We start from the raw sequence: 22,478 nt of genomic DNA on the forward strand, positions 1-22,478 counted from the left end.
GTCCGCTGACTGACAAGTGGTGAGTCAGCTGACGTGTGCCGTCCGGCTCAGGCGTTACAAGTTAACGACCCAGTATGAGATGTCCAGGTGTGATACTCACTTTAATAATCATAGAAAAAAAAAAGATTTGCAATGGCAAACACAGCTTTTTCAGAGTAACACAAAGAATGACACTGGGTGTACTGGGTGTGCAAATGATGAAACTTATTGCAGTGACTGCAATAAGAAACATTATTTTACATGTATTAAGGTGTTTGAGGTGACGACCACATTAAAGACTCTGATACAACACAATAAAAAGTATATCTTTCAATGAGCAGGTCAAGTTTCCATGACACTGTGACATCACAGACTCAGGTTAAAGATGGATTATCCAGCGTTCCCGTCTTTAAAGCAGCACAATTTCAAATCTTGCTGTATCTGCTGTACATCTGAATATGACTTCAAAACCTGAGAGTAGAAGAGGAGGGTGGAGGAGTGTTAAATGGTTGACATGGGCCTCAAAAACCATCTGAAAGACAACTAGTCAGGGACTATGTCTCCATGGTATTTTGACCAAAACATGTCAGACATTTCACTAAGACCATAGAAAATTGTTTTCAGTTTTTCAAAAGAAATGTATAACATTTATCTTTTAAATATTAGATCTGTAACAGTCGGTCCTTTTTCACAGGCAAACAGGAATTATTGCTTCTGGTTACACCACTTTTTATGGCCAAACTATTGCACTACTTTCAACTACTTCTTATACAGTTTCATTCATATACGCACCACGTCAGTCTGAAGGGCAGCCGGATAATTAGTGACGGAGGACAAAATAAAGGTTTGAATACAAAAATAAGTTCTTGAGCTCTGTATCCCATCCTTGTATTTTTTTAAGCATGCTTCAATCCCGTTTAAGGTCACAAGGGTCTGCTGGAGCCTAACCCTGCTGCCTCCAGGCGAAAGCCAAGGATGCACTCTGGACGGTCACACGTCCATTACAGGGTGGCACAGGGACAACATGCAAGCTCACACCAACTCCTGAGGACAATTCAGACCATCAGTGACCCAAACACGCACGATTGTGAGAGGAAGTCAGTCAGCCAATACTTGGAGCAAACCCAGGCAAGGACAACTATTAAGCACTCTGTGCTGCCTTTTATTGTACAAATAGTGCAGTATAGATAAAGTTTGATTTGATTGGACCCAGAATGTCCACACAGAAAGGTCCATACCAGGACCTTCCAGCTGGGATGCAATCCACAATGCTGCTCATCTCTTTCCTTCCTGTTTTATTTTGGATTTACTGGATTATTTGAACATTTATGGGAATTAAACCACATTTGATTCAGAATAGAATTTATTGTCAATGTACCTGGGTTCAGTGAGATTGAAAGCAGCATCACCTCTCCAGTGCAAGACAAAAAAGAACAATAGTGCAAACAATAAGAAATATAAGAATATAAGAAATATAAATAATATAAAAAATATAAAAAAGGTTAAGGTGCATTTGAATTGTGAAGACCTGAGATTCTATTTACAGATGATAGTATATATATATATTCATTTTACACATGGCACTTTTTAAGATTTAAATCGGCCAGATGGGTGTAAATGCCGTCGTTTTGAATATTTAACAGTGTTATATTCTAAAAGACACTTATATCAAGTTGATATAAATGTTTTCAAAATGTTTTAGATGTAGTGGAGTTGAAAGTAAAACTGAAGTGAAGTTTAAATGGAAATACAAGTTTTACCTCAAAACGTTACTCATGCACAACCCTTGAGTAAAATGTTATAAATTCCTTTCCAACACTGATGATACATCTGAGTTTAAGAAGTTTACAGTAAAACATCTATATTATTGCTCTATAGCACACCTACAATCATTTACAACTGTCTGAAAAAGTTTGGGCCCATGCTCTAGCGGTGGTATACATAACTATAGCCCATATTCAACTGTTTATACTTATTCATCACAACTTTTATGGAACAACCCTATAATTTATTGTGAAGTAGCCCACCAGAACTATAACAAGCCTAGGTCTATTTGATGGTAAGGAGTGGAAATGTACATTGGCAAATAACTTTTTCTATATTGCTATTTCGAGCCTCTTATAAGAATAAGAAAATATCACTCCACTTAGGTGACAATGTGGTCAGATAAACTATGGTAATTTTAAGTTTTTTATGGGTACAGAAAATGCATAAAAAGGACAGTTTGCGCAGGCATCTCCATCCACTCACATCTACCACACAAGTCTGTCTAAGTTGAGAACTGATGTTGCGTAAAGTACTGCTAATATGCAAAAGGAGGAGAGTTCATAGCCTCTGCCTCTAACACTTCACTGTTTCGTCTTAAATAAGTACAAACCAAGTTGTAAGGAAGCAGAGGCCATGAACTTTTCTTTTCCATCTACTGACAGGAGTTTGCACAACATCAGTCATCACCATGTACAGGCTTTTGACAAGATTGTAGCAAGTGGAGGGAAATGCCTGTTCAAAAAGTAATTAAAAAGGATTTTGTGGTTCTAGTGACCGTTCCTAGACAGGAAACGGGAATTAACACACGGCATAGGTCAACAGACTTGAACCTGGACCGGCTGCATGGGGACAGTCGTCTCTGTACACGGGTTACCTGTTCAAACAGGTGAGCTATGGCACCTCCAAACAGTACTTTTTACACACTTTTTGTTCACATACAAAGTTAAGATTCCCTTTTTTCTGCAGAGACCCTATCCACACTGCCACTTAAGTGGAATTACATTTTTGAAGCTTTAGAGTAGTAAACGATCCTGACGTATGTCAATTAGACAGGGACTCAGGGTAAATGTTAATAGTTTTACTGCAATCACATGTTCTGTTGTTTCATGCCATTATCACTGGTTACCATCTAATAATACACCTAGGGTTGCTTTAACTCCAGGATATTCTGTTAACGAGTAAACAGTATTGATAAACTGCCTTGTAAAGCTAAATGCAAGCACTGAAAAAGTTTGCATTATACTGGGACCCCGAGGTTAGCCATTTAGGTAAAAAGTATAAAAAGTGTCCCACTTAAGACAAATTGCTATCTTCCATTACTAAGAACAGGATGACATTTTTATTTGGGCACATTGTTGGAAAGCTGGTGAACAATATCGCTTGTAAAAGACTGTGGGATTATTGAACAACCTTTCAGTTTATCCTATTACCCCCCCTGATTAGCTATCATATGATCAATGTCTTTGTGAAATAACGCAAAGATCTTCCCATTAAAACTCTCATCAGAACCAAATCAAACAAAGACAAACAATGCGCCGACTCAAGTACGGGGTTTGGGAGGAATCTGAGAACTTCCATCAGACTGATAATCCCTGCCAGCTCTTTCCTTGAGACTCATGAGAGCCTACAACAAAAGGTGCCCACCACCATCGCCTTTACACAATTAACTAAAGCACCAGCATTATACCATTATCATAAGAATGCTGTTTGCAGTGGTGGGGAGACGGAGGGGGCACCTCGGCATTCATGGACACGGCCCAATAGAACGGAGAGCTTTTATCTTCTCAGTTACATGCAGGCTGCATTTATCACACCTAAGTGATATATGTGGACACTTTCTGGGCATGACAAATAATTAGTTCATGTTGATCATCTAAATGTAGTGTTAATATCACAGGCCACAAGGGGGACCTTTTTCTTTTTTATTTCTTTTTGATAAGACCAGTGAAGATGTAGGTGAGTCCTATGGAAGCCCATTTCAGTATTTCAGTAAAAGAAAAAAAATAAGATGAAAACTTACAAATAAAAATATCCCAACAATAAGTCATAATTCATCCATCCATCCATTATCTATACCCGCTTTATCCCTTGCAGGGTAACAGGGGTCTGCTGGAGCCTATCCCAGCTCATTTCAGGTGAGAGGCAGGGGTTACACCCTGGACAGGTCACCAGTCCATCACAGGGCCACATATAAAAACACAAACCATGCTCACAACCACACTCACGCTCACACATACGGGCAATTTAGAATCACCAATTAACCTAATATGCATGTTTTTGGACTGTGGGAGGAAGCCGGAGTACCCGGAGAGAACCCACGCAAAGTCATAATTCATATAAGTCAATAAGTCATAATTATGAGATAAAAAGGCGAAATTATGAGATCGATATCATAATTATGACTTTTTATCACGTAATTATGACTTTTTATCTCATAATTTCGACTTTCTATCTCATAATTATGACTTTCTATCTCTTAATTTCAACTTTCTATCTCATAATTATGACTTTCTATCTCATAATTTCGACTTTATGTCTCATAATTATAACTTTCTATCTCATAATTTCGACTTTCTATCTCATAATTATGACTTTCTATCTCATAAATTCGACTTTATGTCTCATAATTGTGACTTTATATGTCATAATTATGACTTACCGTGGGGATATTTTTAAGGCTAAGATTTCTTAATTCTTTCCTTTTACTGGCGGAAATGGGCTTCCATAGAACCCAGATTTGTGTCTATTAAAAATTTTAAAAAAAAGTCCAAGTCTTATGAGATTTTATTCTTTTTTTTTTTTTTTTTTTTTTTACCTTAGATGGATATTCCAGGAAGGCTCTTGGTCATCATTCCAATGATCACCTGTGTAGTAACTGTTCATCACATGAGATCAATAAAGGTGGGATTTAGAGGACCCCCCTTTTTTTTTTTTTACCTTAGATGGATATTCCAGGAAGGCTCTTGGTCATCATTCCAATGATCACCTGTGTAGTAACTGTTCATCACATGAGATCAATAAAGGTGGGATTTAGAGGACCCCTTCCTCCATCGCGGGAGAGTTTGTTCTGCATCATATTTCTCTCAAAGCTTCGGGTCTGATTTGTGGCTCTGAGATGTGTCGGGGTCGCGCCTGGAACAGACGACCACAAGGTGTCAATGTTGTTGGGGACATATTTCGCTCTGTGTCATTTCTGCCCGTTCATGTGGAAAAAATAAAAAAATAAAAAAGGGTAAGAAGTGGCTGGAATAAATCTGAGTGGATGTAGTGATTTGTCCGCGGAGCAGAAACAGATGGCAGCAGAGATGCGCGGCTCCTCGCTCACCACAGTCTGGTTTAGCGCTCAGGCCACAGTCGCTCTGCAGCCTGATTTATGGTTCCGCGTTAGACCGACGCAGCCTATACGCCGCAAGGCTACGCCGTAGACCGTGCGTCGATGAAGGCTGGAACACCATGTTTCAGCCCGCAGATCCGCGCTGGAGTAAACAGTCACCAAGTTGCATGGCGTTCGACAGCCATATACCCTCCACACGTCTGCTTCAAAGCTGATTTAACATTTAAAAGTTAAATTTGTCCGGACATGCAGCTCTCATTCACGAATAAACTATGTAACTGAGTTATAAACGCGCACAAAACACGTGGATCACGTGAAAAACTGAGCAATGAGCGAGGAATCACATATTTCTCATCCACCCCAACTTGAGCTTGTAATGTTGTCAGCTCTCTTTGGCTTTCTTGGGGAAATTTAAACGTTCTCACCTCCCCCTGCCAATTGAAACCTCCTCCTGACTCACGTGCCGTTTTGCTTTGGCAAATAAAAGAATTAACATGAGAAAGACCAAATGAGTCCTTTAAACTCGCTTAAACTACAAACTGCGAGCAACAGGCTGCACTGCTTCCTTTGACATCTTTCACTTCCAACCGCAAACTGTCATGGCATAAAACAAGCACATAAATACAGCTATGAAGATTTAAGTTTAGAATAATCCCTTTGATGAACTAAGGTCCCTGACAACGTGGGAAATGAAGTAGTGGGAAAGCATGATAACAGCACCAAATAATGATGAACATTGAACATTGAACATTGAACATTGCACCCCAGTTAAGTCAGCTGCAGAATTAACGATCATGCAACAGGTTTTTACTGAAAAACTGCAATTCACTGACACTCCTACAGCACTACCCATCATTTTGGATGTCTTTTGTCAGTAGCTACCTGTTTAGCATCCGTTGGAGTTTGGATGTCCACAAAACACATGAACTGGTTCGGCAAGCTGCTTCACCCCCTCCAGGACCTTAGCAAGGATATAGAGGTGGTCCATTGCTTCCTCCTGAATCTGAGGTTTATTTTGAAACGTAACATCAAACATATCTTCAAGTTAAAGGTAGGCTAAGCAGTTCTTTGCGATTTCCAACGCAGAACACGATTGGTCACATACGGTGACTGTCCATCAATCTCTAGCTGCCAATCTCACAAATCTCCAGTAATAATAATAAATAAAGCTGCAAGCGCCAATGAATGGGTCCTCGCACTCATGGCCACCGCCCCCCCGGGTTCCCCTCCATTCCTAGGTCAATAATACTATAAAAAGTGCTTTTGCTGTTCACATACAACTCAACTTATCATCATAAGCAGGCCAGCTGACAGTCTTGCCAGGGCCCCAGACTAAATAATCTAAGATGGGCCCCCCTGCGCCCGGATCTCTCCTTCTCCTTCTTCCTCTCCTTCTGCTCTTCAGGTTTGTATACAAGCTAATGGACGTTAACATTAGAGCTAGCCAGTTAGGTTAAGTTACAAGGTTGGTAAACGTTGGCTGCGCTGTTTCTTACCTTGCTCTACGCTGACTTTATTAAGTCCAGCTTCACCGTCACCCCCTTTTTAAAATATTTGTGTAGAGAATCTCTGAGGCCTCTATTTTCTTCTTCTCTTCTTCTCTTTTCCCTTCTTTTTTGAGCACCGGACTGGTGCTGACCGGACATTTTGACCATTCTAATGGTTGAATTAAATGATAACATCAAATTTTGATCAGTGGCCAAACCATTTTTGTGTTGGGGGTTCTTGACCACAAGGACAATTAGGAAGAAAACAAATAACAAGCTTTTATGTAACTCAAATACTACATATTTTTTCCACAAATAGGCATATTCTGAAGCATTTTGAAAAATGATTCCATAATTTAAAGGAGCCGTCTGTAAGAAATGGCCAAAACTGGTACTGCAGTCACTTTCAAAATATTGTTGAGCGGCGTGTACCCTCCCCCTCCTCCCCCCGACCAGAGGTTGCCAGGTAGGCTGCAGAATGCAGCAGGAACGTAGGCTGACATGGCTGCGATAATTAGAGCCGAGCTGGCAACCCGGATGCCGAAACAATACTGACTTTGTGATTGGGAGATAGGTGGAGGGTGGAGCTTCAGAAACAATACTGACTTGGTGATTGGGAGATAGGTGGAGGGTGGAGCTTCAGCCAAAACAAAAAATGACAACATAAACATCAGTTGAGGGCTGCAACTCCTCTTTTTAAACTGGAATATCCTGGCTTGAGTGCTGTTGTCAGTGACATAAGTATTTGAAATGAACATGATTTTTAAATGTCTGTTGACATATCGGGGTCATTTTATGATTCGTTTTATTATTGCTCTTACATATAGCTCCTTTAATGAGAATTTTTTTTTTTTTTTTTTTCAGTTCTGGGCCCCCCCCCCCCCCTACCCTGGGCCCGGGACAACAGACCCGTTTGTCCCCCCTTATCGGCGGGCGTGATCATAAGCATATCAGAAATTACACCATCCATTCCACACCACCATTCAATTTACACCAATGAAGGTTAAGGACTCTAAACCAAATCCGATGACACCACCACAACTCTTTATGTCAAACCATTCAAAAGTTATGGCAGAAAGTAGGAACTATCAAATATGGACCAATCAGATGAAGGCGGGGGCGCGCTTGGCGCGTCTATCGTCGCCACGGTAACGCTTTTGACTGAGAAAAGTAATGCCCATCGTCGAAGGATCGAGACGCACATTTTTCTGTAATAACACACCTGGGTGCACGTTACGGTTCGGGCCGCATTAACGGCCGAAGAAATGGCATAAATTGCGCCAAAATTACACAATGAATTCAAAACGGCCTGTTCGGTTTCGGCCATGGCGCCAAGAGACTTTTCTTTAGGTTGCGACATGATACAGGTGTGTACCGATTTTCGTGCATGTACAGTACGTCAAACTGTATTGTGGGGCTTGAGGCACAAAGTTTTCTAGGGGGCGCTGTTGAGCCATTAGGCCACGCCCATTCATGCAAAACATTAAATATCAAATTTTTCGCCAGGCCAGGCTTGCGTGCAAAATTTGGTGACTTTTGGGGCACGTTTAGGGAGGCAAAAAGGCCCTCATTTCGTCTGAAGAAAAAAAATAAAAATAAAAGAAAATTCCTACAGATGCACTGTCAGTGCTCGGGCCCTAATAATAAAATAATAACAATAATTAAACTAAGTGTCTTAATACAGAGGAAACAAAGACAATGGGTGACCCTGCCCCCCCAAACCATAACGAACATTGCTCATAGGGGAAGGTTTTGTGATGGGATGTGTTTTCTCAATGAGCACAGCAGGGAGAGGGAAAGAGGAGTTTGCTCTCTGTGTTTTGTTTACGTTTGCTTCAACCATAATCTTTCCCAATGTTTTTCAAAAATTGCTCACCCTATCTTTAACAGGAACGAAAAAACAATGCTTGCATGCTTTGTGGACAGCGATTCTTTTTTTTTGGATCATGATGCTTTTCTTTTGCGTCTTGTTTGTTCAGTCCTGTGTTATCATCCTCTTGAGCTACAGTCACATCTGAAGCAGAGCTGAGGACATAATATCTGTTCTCCACAGCAGGGACATGATGCACTTACAAAAGGCAAACCTGAAGACAATCTTTAGTCAGGTCTTACCCAAAACTTATTCATTCTTACATTTACTTGGATAATTATTTCTCTGCAGACAGAATGAACCAAACACTTTCTATGTTTTGTCTTTTGAAATATAATTTTCTGATATCATTCTTAAAACACGAGTATTAGAGGAGCAAAGTTGGGAGGATGATCTCAGCTGTAACACACAAAAAAGTGGTGAGAAAAGCATTTAAATGTTTAAAAATAATGTTCCTCAAGCGAATATTGGGAGGAATTTGGATATTTCTCCCTCTATACTTCATAATGTTAATCTTTTTTCAAAAAGCATCTAAAAGAATTTCAGTGCGTAAAGGACACTAGTTTAAGCTGTTATCTAACCCCTCAGATTGCACAGCGACAAAAGCCGTGAAAGACACTCAACAGTAGCTGATATAACTAACAAAGGAGTTATTTTGGGAAACCTTTATCTGGTTTTAAAGTTAACAGTGCAAAAAATAAAGACTTGTTGATGTTAACCTTGTTGAGGAGCAGCAGCAACATCTCTAGACTCTGAGGCATCCGGAATTGGAATCTCTTTCGTTTTAAAACAAGTCAGTATTAGATCTCTTTCTTTAATGTCTTTTTGGAAGAAACAGAAGCTGCGTGCTCCAGACTAAACATAAAAACATGGTTCATCCAGACTGTTATCAGCAACAAGTTGGAAAGCCAAGGTCTACGATGGCATGGGGGTTGTTATCAGTGGCCTCAGCAAAGGTATCACATTACACAGGCGTGCTCGGGGAAGAATAAGATCCAGCTACCGGCTTGTCCGGCCAGCAGTCCACACTTCTTTCCAGTATCAGATTATTGTTATGAATATTCAACAATGACAACCCTAAAGAGTTGGACGCCTATGGTGAAGGTGAAGGAAAAACTTGACAATACCTGGAACACGTCATTATTTTCTAGCAATGATGTAAAGTGGTAGAAGTTTTCGCATCCTAACTTTTTGTGACATGAGGTTGTACATATACAACTGCACTACTGCTGTATGCGTGTGTACTGTGCACTGACTAATCTCTAGCATATACTTTAAAGGGGACCTATTATGGCATTTAATGTATATTTTAAATAGGCCTTGAATGTCTTAAAAACAATCTAAAGCTTGTTTTTTCTACATAAAACAGAAATTCAGCCTGTGGGCCATGTCTCTAGTTTTACCGCTTCTAACCCCATTTTCTGTGAGTGATTCTGAGGGGAGGGGAGGCTATGATAATGAGGCTCTGCGCTGATTGGCTGCCTGAATGACGTGTAGCAGGGGAGGGAACAAAACCTCGCTCCGAGCAGAAGAGCAGCGGCTCCGTACACAAAGCGTGTCCCATGCGAGGGAGCTTCGGCGACAAAATAAATTCCATTGCTTTATTGTTTTTGTATTGGACTGTCCTAACTGGCCGCGAGTTTAACATTCAGTTACACGGTGTAAACGGATCTTAAGCCTGAATTACGGTTCTGCGTTAAATCGATGCGTACCCTACGCCGTAGGCTCTGCGTTGGTGTGACGCGGAACCATAATTCAGCCTTTAGTTACCTGACCGGTTCACCTCGTCTTCACACTAATTCACACAGGAAGATTTAATTGAATTCTAAACAGGTACACCACAGTTATTTACTCCGATTCCTTATCATTTCACGTATGTTACAAGACAAATGAATCCTGTTAACTGTAAAGAAATCACAACACAGAATTTTCAAAAATGGCAACTTTATCGTTAAAAAAATAAAAGAACATAAGTTGTATATAAATAACATTTATGCACTATTGCTGGCTCAAGGAAGGACCGTGCATTTCTTCTGAAGGTGTCGTTGAACAGCTTCAGGTGCATTGCTTGGAAGATCTGAAACCATAAACAGAAGAAAAAATTATTACTAATAGAGCTCTGGTGTTACCTAACACTCCGTTAGGTAACACTGGAGCCACCGGGGCTCCTCACCGGTCCGGTCCGGTGAGGAGCCCCGGTGCTCTGGAGCTAAGCTAAATACTTAGCCCATGCAAAGATCATACTTGTAGACAAATAATAATAACATAAAAACGTCACTTACCACTGACTCATGTGCAGTTGCCGCGTCCGTACTGTGGGCACTGATCCTTGAGGGTAAGTGTCGATGCAAAACCTCATTGTTACTGTCCCCTCGCTGTGGAAACCGGTGGAAAACAGCCACCGCTTCTGAACAATGGCTGAAGCTCCAGCCGGCGGAGTTGGTTGTGGGCGTGGTTTCAGCAGTGGAGGCCGACCTATGGAAATCTGCGCCTATCGTTACGTAACGATAGGCGCAGATTCTGAACGGCTCGTAGAAGTCACATGACACTGGAAGATTCAGCCGGGCGGGGGTTACAGACCCTGCAGAATTTCATGGGATTTCATCTTTTCTGTGTTGGCAGGGTGAAGGGAAGACCACTTTATATATGTTAAAACAAGAAAAAACTTGTTTTTCATAATAGGTCCCCTTTAAGTTATTATTCTAAGTGAAATGTTACCAATCCCGTAGTGAAATTAATAGATAAATGTAATGACTTGAGTCTTACGATTCATTGTTTATGTTGTAGTGGCCACTCACTAGCAGGACACTGTTTAGTTTCAGTAGGTTAGAATTCACAAGAATCTACCAGTTATTAATGATGACGATGAGTTTTCAGTTAGTGTTCTGTTACCGTTGGTTACGGGCTTTGGAAACGAGAGACTGAAATAAACAACACAAGTTTTTCCTTCGTCCACAAAAAGCGTTCTTCTGCTCTTTTGTTCCCAAACTCCTACAATGTTATGTTTATGTAATAATTGCGCGGCGGCCATGTTCTGGGTCTCTGGAAAGCACCTAGAGACAACTCCTGTTGTAATAGACGCTATATAAATAAATTTGAATTGAATTGAATGTTAAAGGAGCTTGAGGCCGGATTGTGGCAAGATTTATGAAAAAAAATCCGTATACATTTTAAGTTTTCTTGTAATGTCAGATGAAGCGTTCCAAACCCAAAAGAATGAGCCCTCTAGTCTAGTGTATCTCTCCTTTGCCTTGAACAAGCTGTGTGCTGCAAAATGTGCTGCAATTCGGTTTCGGCAATTTCCCGCGCTGGGCTGCGAATGTGACGTCACATGACGCTGCATGCACGTTCTCCCCGTTCTCCCGTGCCGGCTTCACTGTTGGCTGCAGTACCCCCAACGGCCGTCGTGGTGAAGGGTGGCGCTAGAGAGTCTCCTTTCTTAAAAGGAGCCTCAAGCTCCTTTAAGTGCAGCTTAATTCTCCCATTCATCATTTACATCTTAAGGTATTTTTTACATCCCAACTGCTTAAAAGCGTTTGGACCCTGTACTTATTAAGGCTACAAACAGAATGCAATCATTTGCAAAAAATTTAAATGTCATATCAAACCATAAATAAAAAAAACTTCCAACAACCAGTAAATTTGAATTTAAAGCCAGGAATACATGACAGAAATAAAAAAAATCTTACATTTTACAATACATGAGATTGAACGGCACATTTTGGTGGAATGGGCATCCTTTTGAGACTAACTATCTCAATTTTAAGGAATGGGTTCAAGAAATATGTGGTAAGATAGTTCAAGAATCTCAGTTATCTTCAAGAATTGACTCCATGAAGTAACATGTTTTAGAATATGGGGTTTTCGCCCACTTCAGTACACAATAACATTAAGACGCAGAGACTCCAGAGGGATGCAAAGGACAAAGCTGCAAACAAATACTGAACGGTCATGTTTTATGGGATCCTCAGACAGCCGAGGATTTAAAACAAGCTTGACTGTACAAGAAATCACTACATGAGATCGGAATCACTTCTTCAGAGAATCCAGCTCATTACTACTGTACGTCTCTATCCAAGTTAAAACTTTACGGTGCAAATGTGAATCTGTAATTACCAGCGCAGCCTCTGAGCTCAAATTAATTTAAGATGGAGTGAGGCAGAATGAAAGTGTTGTGATGTCTTGTGAACCCAAATGTGAAATTCTTCAGTTAAATCTTCAACGCCACATCTGAGAGGAGGAAGAAGAGTAGAAAAGTCTGACTTAATTGTTGTTAATTGCACATATTTTTAAAGCCAGCATCCGTGATGGTATGTTGGTACAGTTGAGCTCTAGGCACAAGTAACTGACTAGGCATTTGCAATCATGAACAATACAGGCTCTGTAGTGACATATGCTACCATTTAGACAATGTTTTTTCAGAGAAGCTCTTGCTTTTTTCAGCAATATATTGCCAGATAACAGTGAGCATGCTCCTGTTAAGTTCTCGAGCAACATGGCTATGAGGATAAATTTGCTTCAAAACAGCTCTTTGGAAACCAATAGTCACATGACTTATTGATTTGTCTATTGTTTTTTACAGTCTATAGGTTCCGGTGAGTTTCATTGTCAGTGCGTTGGATCAATAGTGCCAACAATGCCAAAGTTACTAAACTTATTAGTGACATATTCTCTAGTTACTAGCTTATATTTTTTTAAAGAGTCAAACAACTAACAAAAGTTTCGTTTATCAAAACCTGATAGTTATCCGTGCCGTGGATGGGAGTTCAGCGTATTTGTTCTGGAGTTTAAATTATTAAACACACTGAGAAAAAATTTAATCACTTGTGCGGAGAGGCAAGTGGAAACAGGGCATAAGGCTCCAATAATCCTGCTCCGATGCTAACTTAAAAAAAAGTATTAAGAATATTTTAACAAAAATAACACAATTTAAAGTTGGTATTTTTGCTAAACTGTCTTTGGATTTATCTCAATTCATTCTTGCGTTGAAATAACTTACAAGTCATGGCATCCCGAGTCTATTGTCGCTATATAATGTGCCAACAATTTTTAAAGTGAGGTTGCAACGATGCAGCAAAAACATTGAATCATCTACTATCAAATATTTATTTTTTACTTTCACATTCCTTTTTTTTTTTTCGAGGCACGAGGCATAGAGGAGCTCAAATTCTCATTCTTTCCTTTGGTTTCATTTGCTTACCTCTACAGGTGAGTCAAGGCCCAAAATCGTCTTTTAAAAGTTCTGAGGAACCATTTTCTGTTGATATACAGAGGGGATTGTGTTTATCTGTAACTAAACTTCAGGGTCAATATAAAAACTACTGGCTACTGGTGGCACTACAAGGAGAAACACAGGAAATCACCACAGACGCTCCTCAAAAAGTTGAGATATTTCATCCCGGACAGAAGAGGTGGAGCAGCATCGGTGAGGAAGGCTGCTGGGAAATACAATCATTAGCACAAAGGCATCATATTCTCATATATTCCTCGGCAAGCAGACAAGACACATTTCAGTTTATATTTTCACTGTAAAAGGGTCATTTACAAATGCATTTTTGTCAAATTTAAGCATAACGTCTATAGTTTACAAAATATATATAATGGAAGCTTCCATGTGAGACACTTTAGATCCAAAGAAAAGGCTTTTGCTTTTCTTCAGCGATACAAAAATATCACATCAGACATCCATGATCATGAGCTTCTTCAACAGAAAACATTCAACAGATACTTGCAATACTGGCAAGTATAGTATACAAAATAAAACATTCATCAGCAGTGGGGACTTTCCTCACAATTCAAAAGCTGCATCTTTGATTTACAAATAACACAGATCCACTTTCAATCCTTTAATAAAAGCTTGGGATATAAAACCTTTTTTTTTATCTTTTTAAAAACAGTTATTACATTATTTTGATGAGAAATTTATTCAACCTAATCAAACTGCAGCAAGTCTGAATACGGTAATAATAATAATAATAATTAAAAAAAAACAAAAAAAAAACACCAAAATCCCACAAGGTATTATTTTCTTATTTTGCCCAGACATTCAACACCGGCCACAGCTTGGATCGGATAACGACAATAGTGTTCTGGCTGACGGGCCATCTGACCAGGGATATGTTTTACTTGAGTTCCCAGGAACACTTTCACAAATATAAAAGACTTTTAGTATCTCAAATAGTCATATAAATAAATTAAAAAACTGGGGAACATTAAAAAGTGTATTAAAAATATGATCGGAGGAAGGGTCCAAATTTAACAGCAGAACTGAGCTTGGTTTCCATTTTTGTTGTACGGAATAGCATCTTAACACATTTTTCAACCCTAAACCTTAAGACAGAGCGCCATCTCACTCAAACACTCTTATCACCTTTAGGTAGCCTGGAATTAAACTAGTGTATCTGTTGATCTTTTACCATTGTTTGTCGACTTTGATACGTCAACATTTTAGGAATTGGCTTATTTGCCATAAAGCTGAGAGTTTGATAAGAGGGTGTGTGTGCGCCACGATCTTCTCTGAGGATCCGATGACTCCTCCACGAAAAAGCCCCATAGCATTACTTAGCACAGTCTCTGGAAGTTAATTGCCACACTTTTAGCCTAAAAATAAACTTCCAAACAACTTTATAATTACATGATGTGAGTTGTACATTTATCTTGTGTAGAAATAACCCAATACTGTGAAAACATACATATCAGGAACTATATTTTGCCAAAGTACCACCACATGGGTACACACAAGTACTTCCATATCAGAAAATGAATTATTGCATTAGCGCTACTGAAATCAAAAAAGGTATAAAATACATGTAAACATCTTATTCCAACTGAAAATTAATTCAACTGAACTTCTCATTGATGGACTAACACACCCAGGCAACGTGGCTGAACGTAAACATTTCACTCGACTGAGAAACTACCAATGTTTTCTGCGCAGGTTGTACAGTGGACTTAGATCTGGCAGTATTGGAAGAAACCGATGCATAGATACACAGAAGAAAATAAAAACTGAAGCGTACAGGACATATGAAACGTATGTCCCGTTTAGCTCTCAGCTAACAAAAACCGTTGATTTTCCTCTGAGTAATCCGGCTCAAAAAGACATGGCTCTAAATGGCTTGACCTGAAGTAATCATCATCACCTGTAGTCCTCACTGTGTCAGACGTAGTTGTCCATGTTGTTGATGGAGGGAACAACAGGGTTGTGGGGGTACCGCCTACAATCACTGTGCCCGACCATGGCACTTAACCAAAATGAAAATATACCGTAGTTTGTTGTATGTATCAGTTTATAAGATTTCTAAATTTCCTTTTAATTCCACGTAGGGTAAATGCACAAGTCACGACAAGTAAACGGGAACACTTTGAATTTATTTGAACGTGTATTTTGTCACTTAGGCTCGGTGTGGCAGTCACTTCCAGTCACTACGCTAAGCTCAGCTGGAGCTTCGTAGAGGAACATAGACTGTAAAAATCAATGGTCAAATCATTTGGTTGCATGACTTATCGGTTACCCGCCGAAATATTACCATCGCATTTAAGCATGTGGGTCAATATGAATGGCTGGTAGCTTACCTAAGCCCGGTAGCATGATGATTACGGATGAGGAAGTGATAATGGCCAGGGATTGGCTGAGCCGAATGCCAATCAATCATATTAGAAAGGAATTTATTGCTTAATATAAACTCTCCTGGCGTGGTACTAAAAAAAAAAAAAAATCACCCCCCAAGAGTTGTCATGGGTATGAAATCAAATGATTGAGACCAAAATGGTTTTTGGAACAAGCCGTTAAATATGTTTTTTTTTTGCTCTAAAGTAGGACATTTTAACATGGAAGTCAATAGAGACTGACTCGCTTTTGCAGCCGGTCTCTAGTGGCCAGTCGAGGAACGGAAACAAAACTTTGTCCCACATGAGCCACAAACTTGCTGTTTGATGGTTAGCGCTTGACGAGTGAAGAGAGTGGAGGATTTTCACTCATATTCAACTTTAAGGTTGACGGGAAATTAGCCAATTCCCACAATGTTGGTGTATTCCTTTTACATATTGGAATTGCAGATGGCAATACGCTACAAAACAAAAGAAAAGTGTGAAAAAAAGCCCCAAACGTTTAATCCTAGACAGTTAACTGTACACCGACAAGTACCCAGATAAATTATCCACAGTCCAAGACTAACCAGCAGGTTTTACTAAACTCATCCATTAACACGATCTCACGCGTTTGTTAATAAAGTGTCATCATGGGAAGCACTTGAGTACTTGGAAAAATGGAACACAAATACAATTGATTATGTACAAATAGGTCCTCGTTGGTGCTGAGAGACAGTTGTTACGGCAGCACCTGTACAGGTGAGAGCTATGCTCCGCCCAACGGCAAATCAAAATGCTTTCAGTTACTTTTTGCACAATTGCCAACTCAAAATGTGGGTTGGAAGGGATTAGATACGTTTTTTTTCTTCCTTTTTTTCTATATATTCTCACACTTTTAGCTAATAACACTCAAATTTGATAAAGTTAACATTTCTAATAAATGAATTTTTATCGACAAAAAGTCATACAATTTTGCATATACCTGCTTCTATATAAATTTCTGTAGCGGCTCACCACAGTATTATGTGCAAACGTGTGGTTCTTTAATCATGGATTTTCTCTTTAAACTTAAAGTATTATTTGCTCAGTGAGCACATTTGTGTGCTTCTCAAATATGTCTAAAAGAGGTTAAAGACTCAAAGAAATGGCATGGCAAAGCTGCAACTCCAGCACAGGGAACTACTGGGCAACCATAGGAGAACATGTACCTCAGTGAAGTAAGTGAATGCATTTTGACCCACTTCTGTTCTGACTTATCACAACAACCCACATAATCACGCTGAGAGGAGACCGACTGGCCCTGGAAGATAAATGCAGTTAAAAATATAGCCATAGTTTTCAACACTGGAAGAAGCATGAAAAAGGGCGAATCCACAGGCAAGTAGGAAAAGCTGGGCCCCTTTGTATGAAAACGGAAATAGAGGGCACAGTTTCACACACTCAAAAAAAAAAAAGAAAAAAAAAAGAAATCAACCTTTGTTATTTAGCAAACAATGGATGGACAACACTGGATGTCAAGTACCCATTAACAGTGATTAGAAGACACACTGGTGACCCTGCGGCCCATTATCTCTGCAGAGAACAGGGCTGGGGGAAGGTCTGAACGTGATAAGGTCCTGACAAAGCAACTCAACCACCGAGTTACCAGAGCTGCTTCACTCATAAAGTAGTATGTACTACGTACACGTGACGTGTACTTTGGAATTCAGACAAAGCCATCCTGACTTTGCTGAAAAAAAAAAGAAAAGAAAAAAAAAAAGAAAAAGGTATCGGAGTAACTTCACTTCGATTTAGATTTTTCCTGACAGAGTATACGTATTCACAGACGGTATTTAAATATCAAACAGAACACTAGCAAGTTGTTCTCAAATTAATTACTGTCGTTAGCGGGCAGTGAAACTGAACGGAAATGACAAACTGCAGCTGTTGCCAAAAGTTCCTATTTGGCTCTGTGCGCGTTACGACCTGGCGTTAAATTGCTACTGAACAAATTGCTGAACGTGTTGAGAAACCAGGCCATTCTCATCATCATTCTTAAACACAGACCAAGGTAGAAGGGATAATACGCCTCTTTTACTTCATATTTAGTAAAAGGGGACAATTATTAATAAATATAAAAATAATGACAGATATGTACACAAGAACTATAATAATACTTTCAACATTTCTCCAAAATGCCATAGAAATTATTTAAACTATTTTGCTGAAAAAGTCTCTGTAGCTCAAACCTTAATGGTCAGTTAGATAAACATTATTTAAGAATGATAAATTATCATACAAAAAAAACAAAAAGCAATCCAAAAACCAAAGTAATAATTCCATTTTGGATGCTAGTCCAAGAGCTTGTGTTTCTCACACAATCCGAACGGGAACAGAGAAAAACACAAAACAATCTTAATAAAGTCAGACTTCATCCTATAATGAAATACAATGCATTGACGCAGAATCATTGATAACAAAATGTTCTTTTCTTCCTTTGTGTGAGCGGGTCTTTTGCGTGGCACTGCTACCGACAGGTGTGGAGTCAGTGAAGGAGGAAGCGGGGGGGAACTGAGGGACATAAGTGCACTTTGAACACAGGCATGCTGGGATGGACGGGGAATACGGGGCAGATGTGAGATGGAGAGAAATGACAAAGATGTTTGGTGTACAAAGAAATTAAGAAAGAGGCCGAAACAGGGAGACGGCTGGATAAAACCCAGCCAAACCCGCCGTTATCTCTCACCCTCTTTGACCAAGTGAAAAAAGGCCAAAAGAGGAGAGAGCCGGAGAGCAGAGCGGAGGGGGCAATGAGGTGGCGCAGGTCAAGTCCTACAGTAGTCGTGTCGGTAGGTCCTTTAACCATCAATTGCTTGGAAATAATCACAGATGTCTCCATGTTCCAGTAGACCGGAAATAGGCTCCCAGAATTCCACACTGGAGGTGTCATCAACAACGCCTGGTACATTAGAGACAGATTCCCTTTCAGAGGACAGTTTTCTTTCTTGTTTTTTTTTTTATATTCTGTGAAGACCGGGACCATAGTGAAGCAGAGCAGCTCTCCGACAAAAGGATCCACAATGAGAGACAGGAAGCGGAAGTAACTGCCGGCCAAACTGTGGGCAAGGCCCCGATGTCACAGTGGGTGAGCGGAGCTCTCGCTGGACAAACGGCCCAGACATCGGCGGGATGAGGCAGTCTGATTGGTGCTGTCACTGGAAGAGTGGTGAGGTCAAAGGTCACAAACGGTGGTGGCCTGCACAGCTGCCCGACATTCTGTCCATGAATCAGGTTCTTGTCAGTGGTGAAACTTGGCCTGCAATGACACAACACAAACTTACTGACTGGGTTTCACTTGTTGACTGGAAGACAATACTTTTATGACGTAAGAAAAAAAAAAAGAAGATGCTTGGCAGTAATCATTTGCTTACTTTTTGAACCTTCAAAACTCTTTATGTGCAACACTGGTCTACTGATAAATGATGCAACGCCCACATTATACTGTTCTATCTTAACAATTAATAAAGTGCACTAGGGCTGAAACGATTCCTTGAATAATTTGAGTAATTCGATTACAAAAAATGATCGAGGAATTTCCTCTGCCTCGAGGAATCGTTTAATTTTGCAGCTCAAAGCAGGTATTTCACCCGGACTACGTTTAATGCGGCACAACGAGCTGACGCCACACTGTGTCAGCTCGTAAAGGAAGAAGAAAGAGGCGGCGGATATGTTTGGTTTTTTTAACATGCCATGCTCAGGCTTAGATATATATATTATATATGTATGTGCTCAGGCAATGAGTCTGCAATGGCCCAGACGGGAGACACATGTAGCTCAGTGCTTAACTTTTATTTTCAATCCACTCTATATTCTTGTGGTCCGTTCTCCTATATGTTCCCCCTCTAACCCGGTACATACATAGGTTCCTCTAAACATCTGTTCCCGCTACAGTTTTAACTAAAAGAAAATGTGCTCCAATACAGCAGGTCTCAGAATTTTATTTTGAACACTGCCAAAACTCTAACTTAAAATTTAACTAGAACTTAAAATTTGCATAAATGAAAGTTAAATTGAAACATGAGGGAAAAACACCTAATCTTTTAAGTAATGTGTGTTATCAGGTGTAATGGCATTTTTAGGTTAGAAATAAGAACATTTCTTAGTAAGATCCTTAGTTTTTTGAGTGAAGGCAGTGAATTTGGTCAACTGGTGTAAGTTCAGGGTTTTTAAATGCACAGCCATGAACCTACTGTATTATATAATTTAGTCTTAGTAATGTCAATTAACATCTAACATCTTATGTATATTTATAAATGCTCTTTAACCAAACAAAAATATGTTTTATCCGATTAATCGATGGAATTTTCAGTAGAATTCTCGATTACTAAAATATTCGATAGCTGCAGCCCTAAAGTGCACCTAAATAAATCTCATCTCTATTGACCAGTTTCATGCCGGAGAAACTCCAACCCAGGTGGATCCCCCTGCACTTCTGACTGCCTGCCATCGCTCTAGCTATCCTCTCCTCTGCAGACGTCCTGTAATGAGCGAGTCTGCAGTTGTGGAGGTGGAGAGGAGGTCGAGTGCAGGGAACTAGTGGCACTCTCATTTTGAATGAGTACAAATTAAAAACAAAAAGCAAAAAAATCACTCAAATTATTCTGGATTTCAGAAGGACTTGGACTTCTCCGATCCTGGAAGAAGTAGTGGAGGTGATGGTGATATGATACGAGCTTGGTGAAGCACGGAAACATGTCTATTGTCCTGGACGAGCAAACTTGGCAGCCAATTGATTTTGTTCTTCCACGTTTGACAGGAATAGTAACATTAACAACCTGACAGGCTCTGCTGCTGATCAAACACTTTCTTTTGTCTGGAGCTGAACTGCAGTATAGAAGACCAAAACAGACAATTAAAAATAGAAAATATATTGTTCTTTTGTTTTTCCTTTTCCTTATACATGCATTTATTGTTTTTACATTTCCTCTTCTCCTCTTTTTACTTTACCTGAAGCATTTCTCTATCAGGTAAAGTCCAAGCCCTCCTCATTATGCAAACGAAGAGGGCTGCCCTTCTTGGTCCAGCTCCTCTACTATTGGTCCATAAACAGGAAGGAGCAGGATTATAAATTAAGCCTATTGTGCAACCGGCGGTCACACACTGGGATGAACATACATACATACCCTCACATTCGTTGAAGTGTATGTATAAGCTGCTCTCATGCCTTTTTGTTTACACAGTCAGGCCTCACTGAGGTGTGAATGTTGTCTAATGGGGTTATTTCTAAAAGGATCTATTAATGTAATGTCGCATAGGGGTAGTAAAAAGGACATTATAAAACAAGTAGCTAGTGTATGTTAAAGGGGACCTATTATGGCATCTAATACCTATTTTAAACAGGCCTTGAATGTCTTAAAAACAAGCTTTTGATTGTTTATGCTAAATAAATTAGAAATTCAGCCTCTGAGCCATGTCTTTAGAATCCCATTCTCTAACCTCATTATCTATGCAGGATTCTGAGTGGGCGGGGCTATGATAATGAGGCTCTGTGCTGATTGGCTGCCTGAATGACGTGATACACGGCTACGAAAAAATGGCGGAAGCTCCGGCCGGCGGAGTTAGTTGTGGGCTTGGTTTCACTCATCGGAGGCCAACCGATGTAAATCGCGCCAGTCGTTACGTAATGACGGGAGCAGAATCTGAATGGCTCGTAGATCCACATCACACTGGACGGCTCATCCGGGCGGCTGTACAGACACTGCAGAATTTGGTTTCTTTCCTCCTTCTCTGAGTTGGCAGGCTGAGGGGAGACCACTTTATATATGTTAAAGCAGGAAAAAACTTGTTTTTCATAATAGGTCCCCTTTAAGTATAAAGGTGCTTTCACACCTGTCCCGTTTGGAGCAGTTGTTCCGGAACAGTTAGCGTTTCCCCCTAAAGATCGGATCATTTGGAATATCTGAACACAGCAATGCCGCTTTTGCACTAGGACTTACTTGGCCCGACTCGGCTCGGCGCGGCTTTACACGGTTCCACACGTGTGTTTTCGCACTGCCAGGGGAGAAGCGGGCAGGTTGGGGTGAAGCTGCTGTGACGTACTCGATTGCGCAACCGCTTTATTCATGTCGGCGCTGATCAGAAATCAGCTGGAGCCGGGAGCGGCTGAGAGTAAAACAGCCCGTCTACATCGCTTTTTTAATTTTTTCTCGACAGCCACCAGGTTTATGAACATCTGCACCTCAGAGTTGGATCACCAAACAGACGTTTTGCGCTTCATAATAAAATCGCTGCGAGCCGCGGGTCGCTCTCTCTCTGACTCCCGCTTCCTGATTCAAACGTCTGCCGGCCCCGCCCCCCGTCCAATCACTGGCGCGGAGGGTGGTGACGTCAGAAATAGTCCCTGCTCAGCCCGCAAAGAACCTGGCTGAAATGGTTACAGAAAAAAGTACCGACTTGGAGCGGCTCTACCCGT

General features: G+C 40.3%; 1 protein-coding gene across 4 annotated transcripts in view; it reads right to left on the bottom strand.

Annotated features, from left to right (window-relative positions):
- Positions 1–13,453: 13,453 nt before the first annotated feature.
- Positions 13,454–22,478, bottom strand: part of atxn7l1 (ataxin 7-like 1) — a 48,943-nt gene continuing 39,918 nt past the window's right edge. For all 4 annotated transcript variants that reach the window (XM_061714434.1, XM_061714435.1, XM_061714436.1 and 1 more), the window contains one exon: positions 13,454–19,322. In XM_061714434.1, the coding sequence (XP_061570418.1) occupies positions 19,305–19,322 (18 nt within the window). In that variant the 3' untranslated portion in view covers positions 13,454–19,304. The remainder of the gene's footprint in view (positions 19,323–22,478) is intronic.

This window comes from Cololabis saira, chromosome 23 (genome assembly GCF_033807715.1).
Source record: "Cololabis saira isolate AMF1-May2022 chromosome 23, fColSai1.1, whole genome shotgun sequence".
Lineage (NCBI taxonomy): Eukaryota > Metazoa > Chordata > Actinopteri > Beloniformes > Belonidae > Cololabis > Cololabis saira.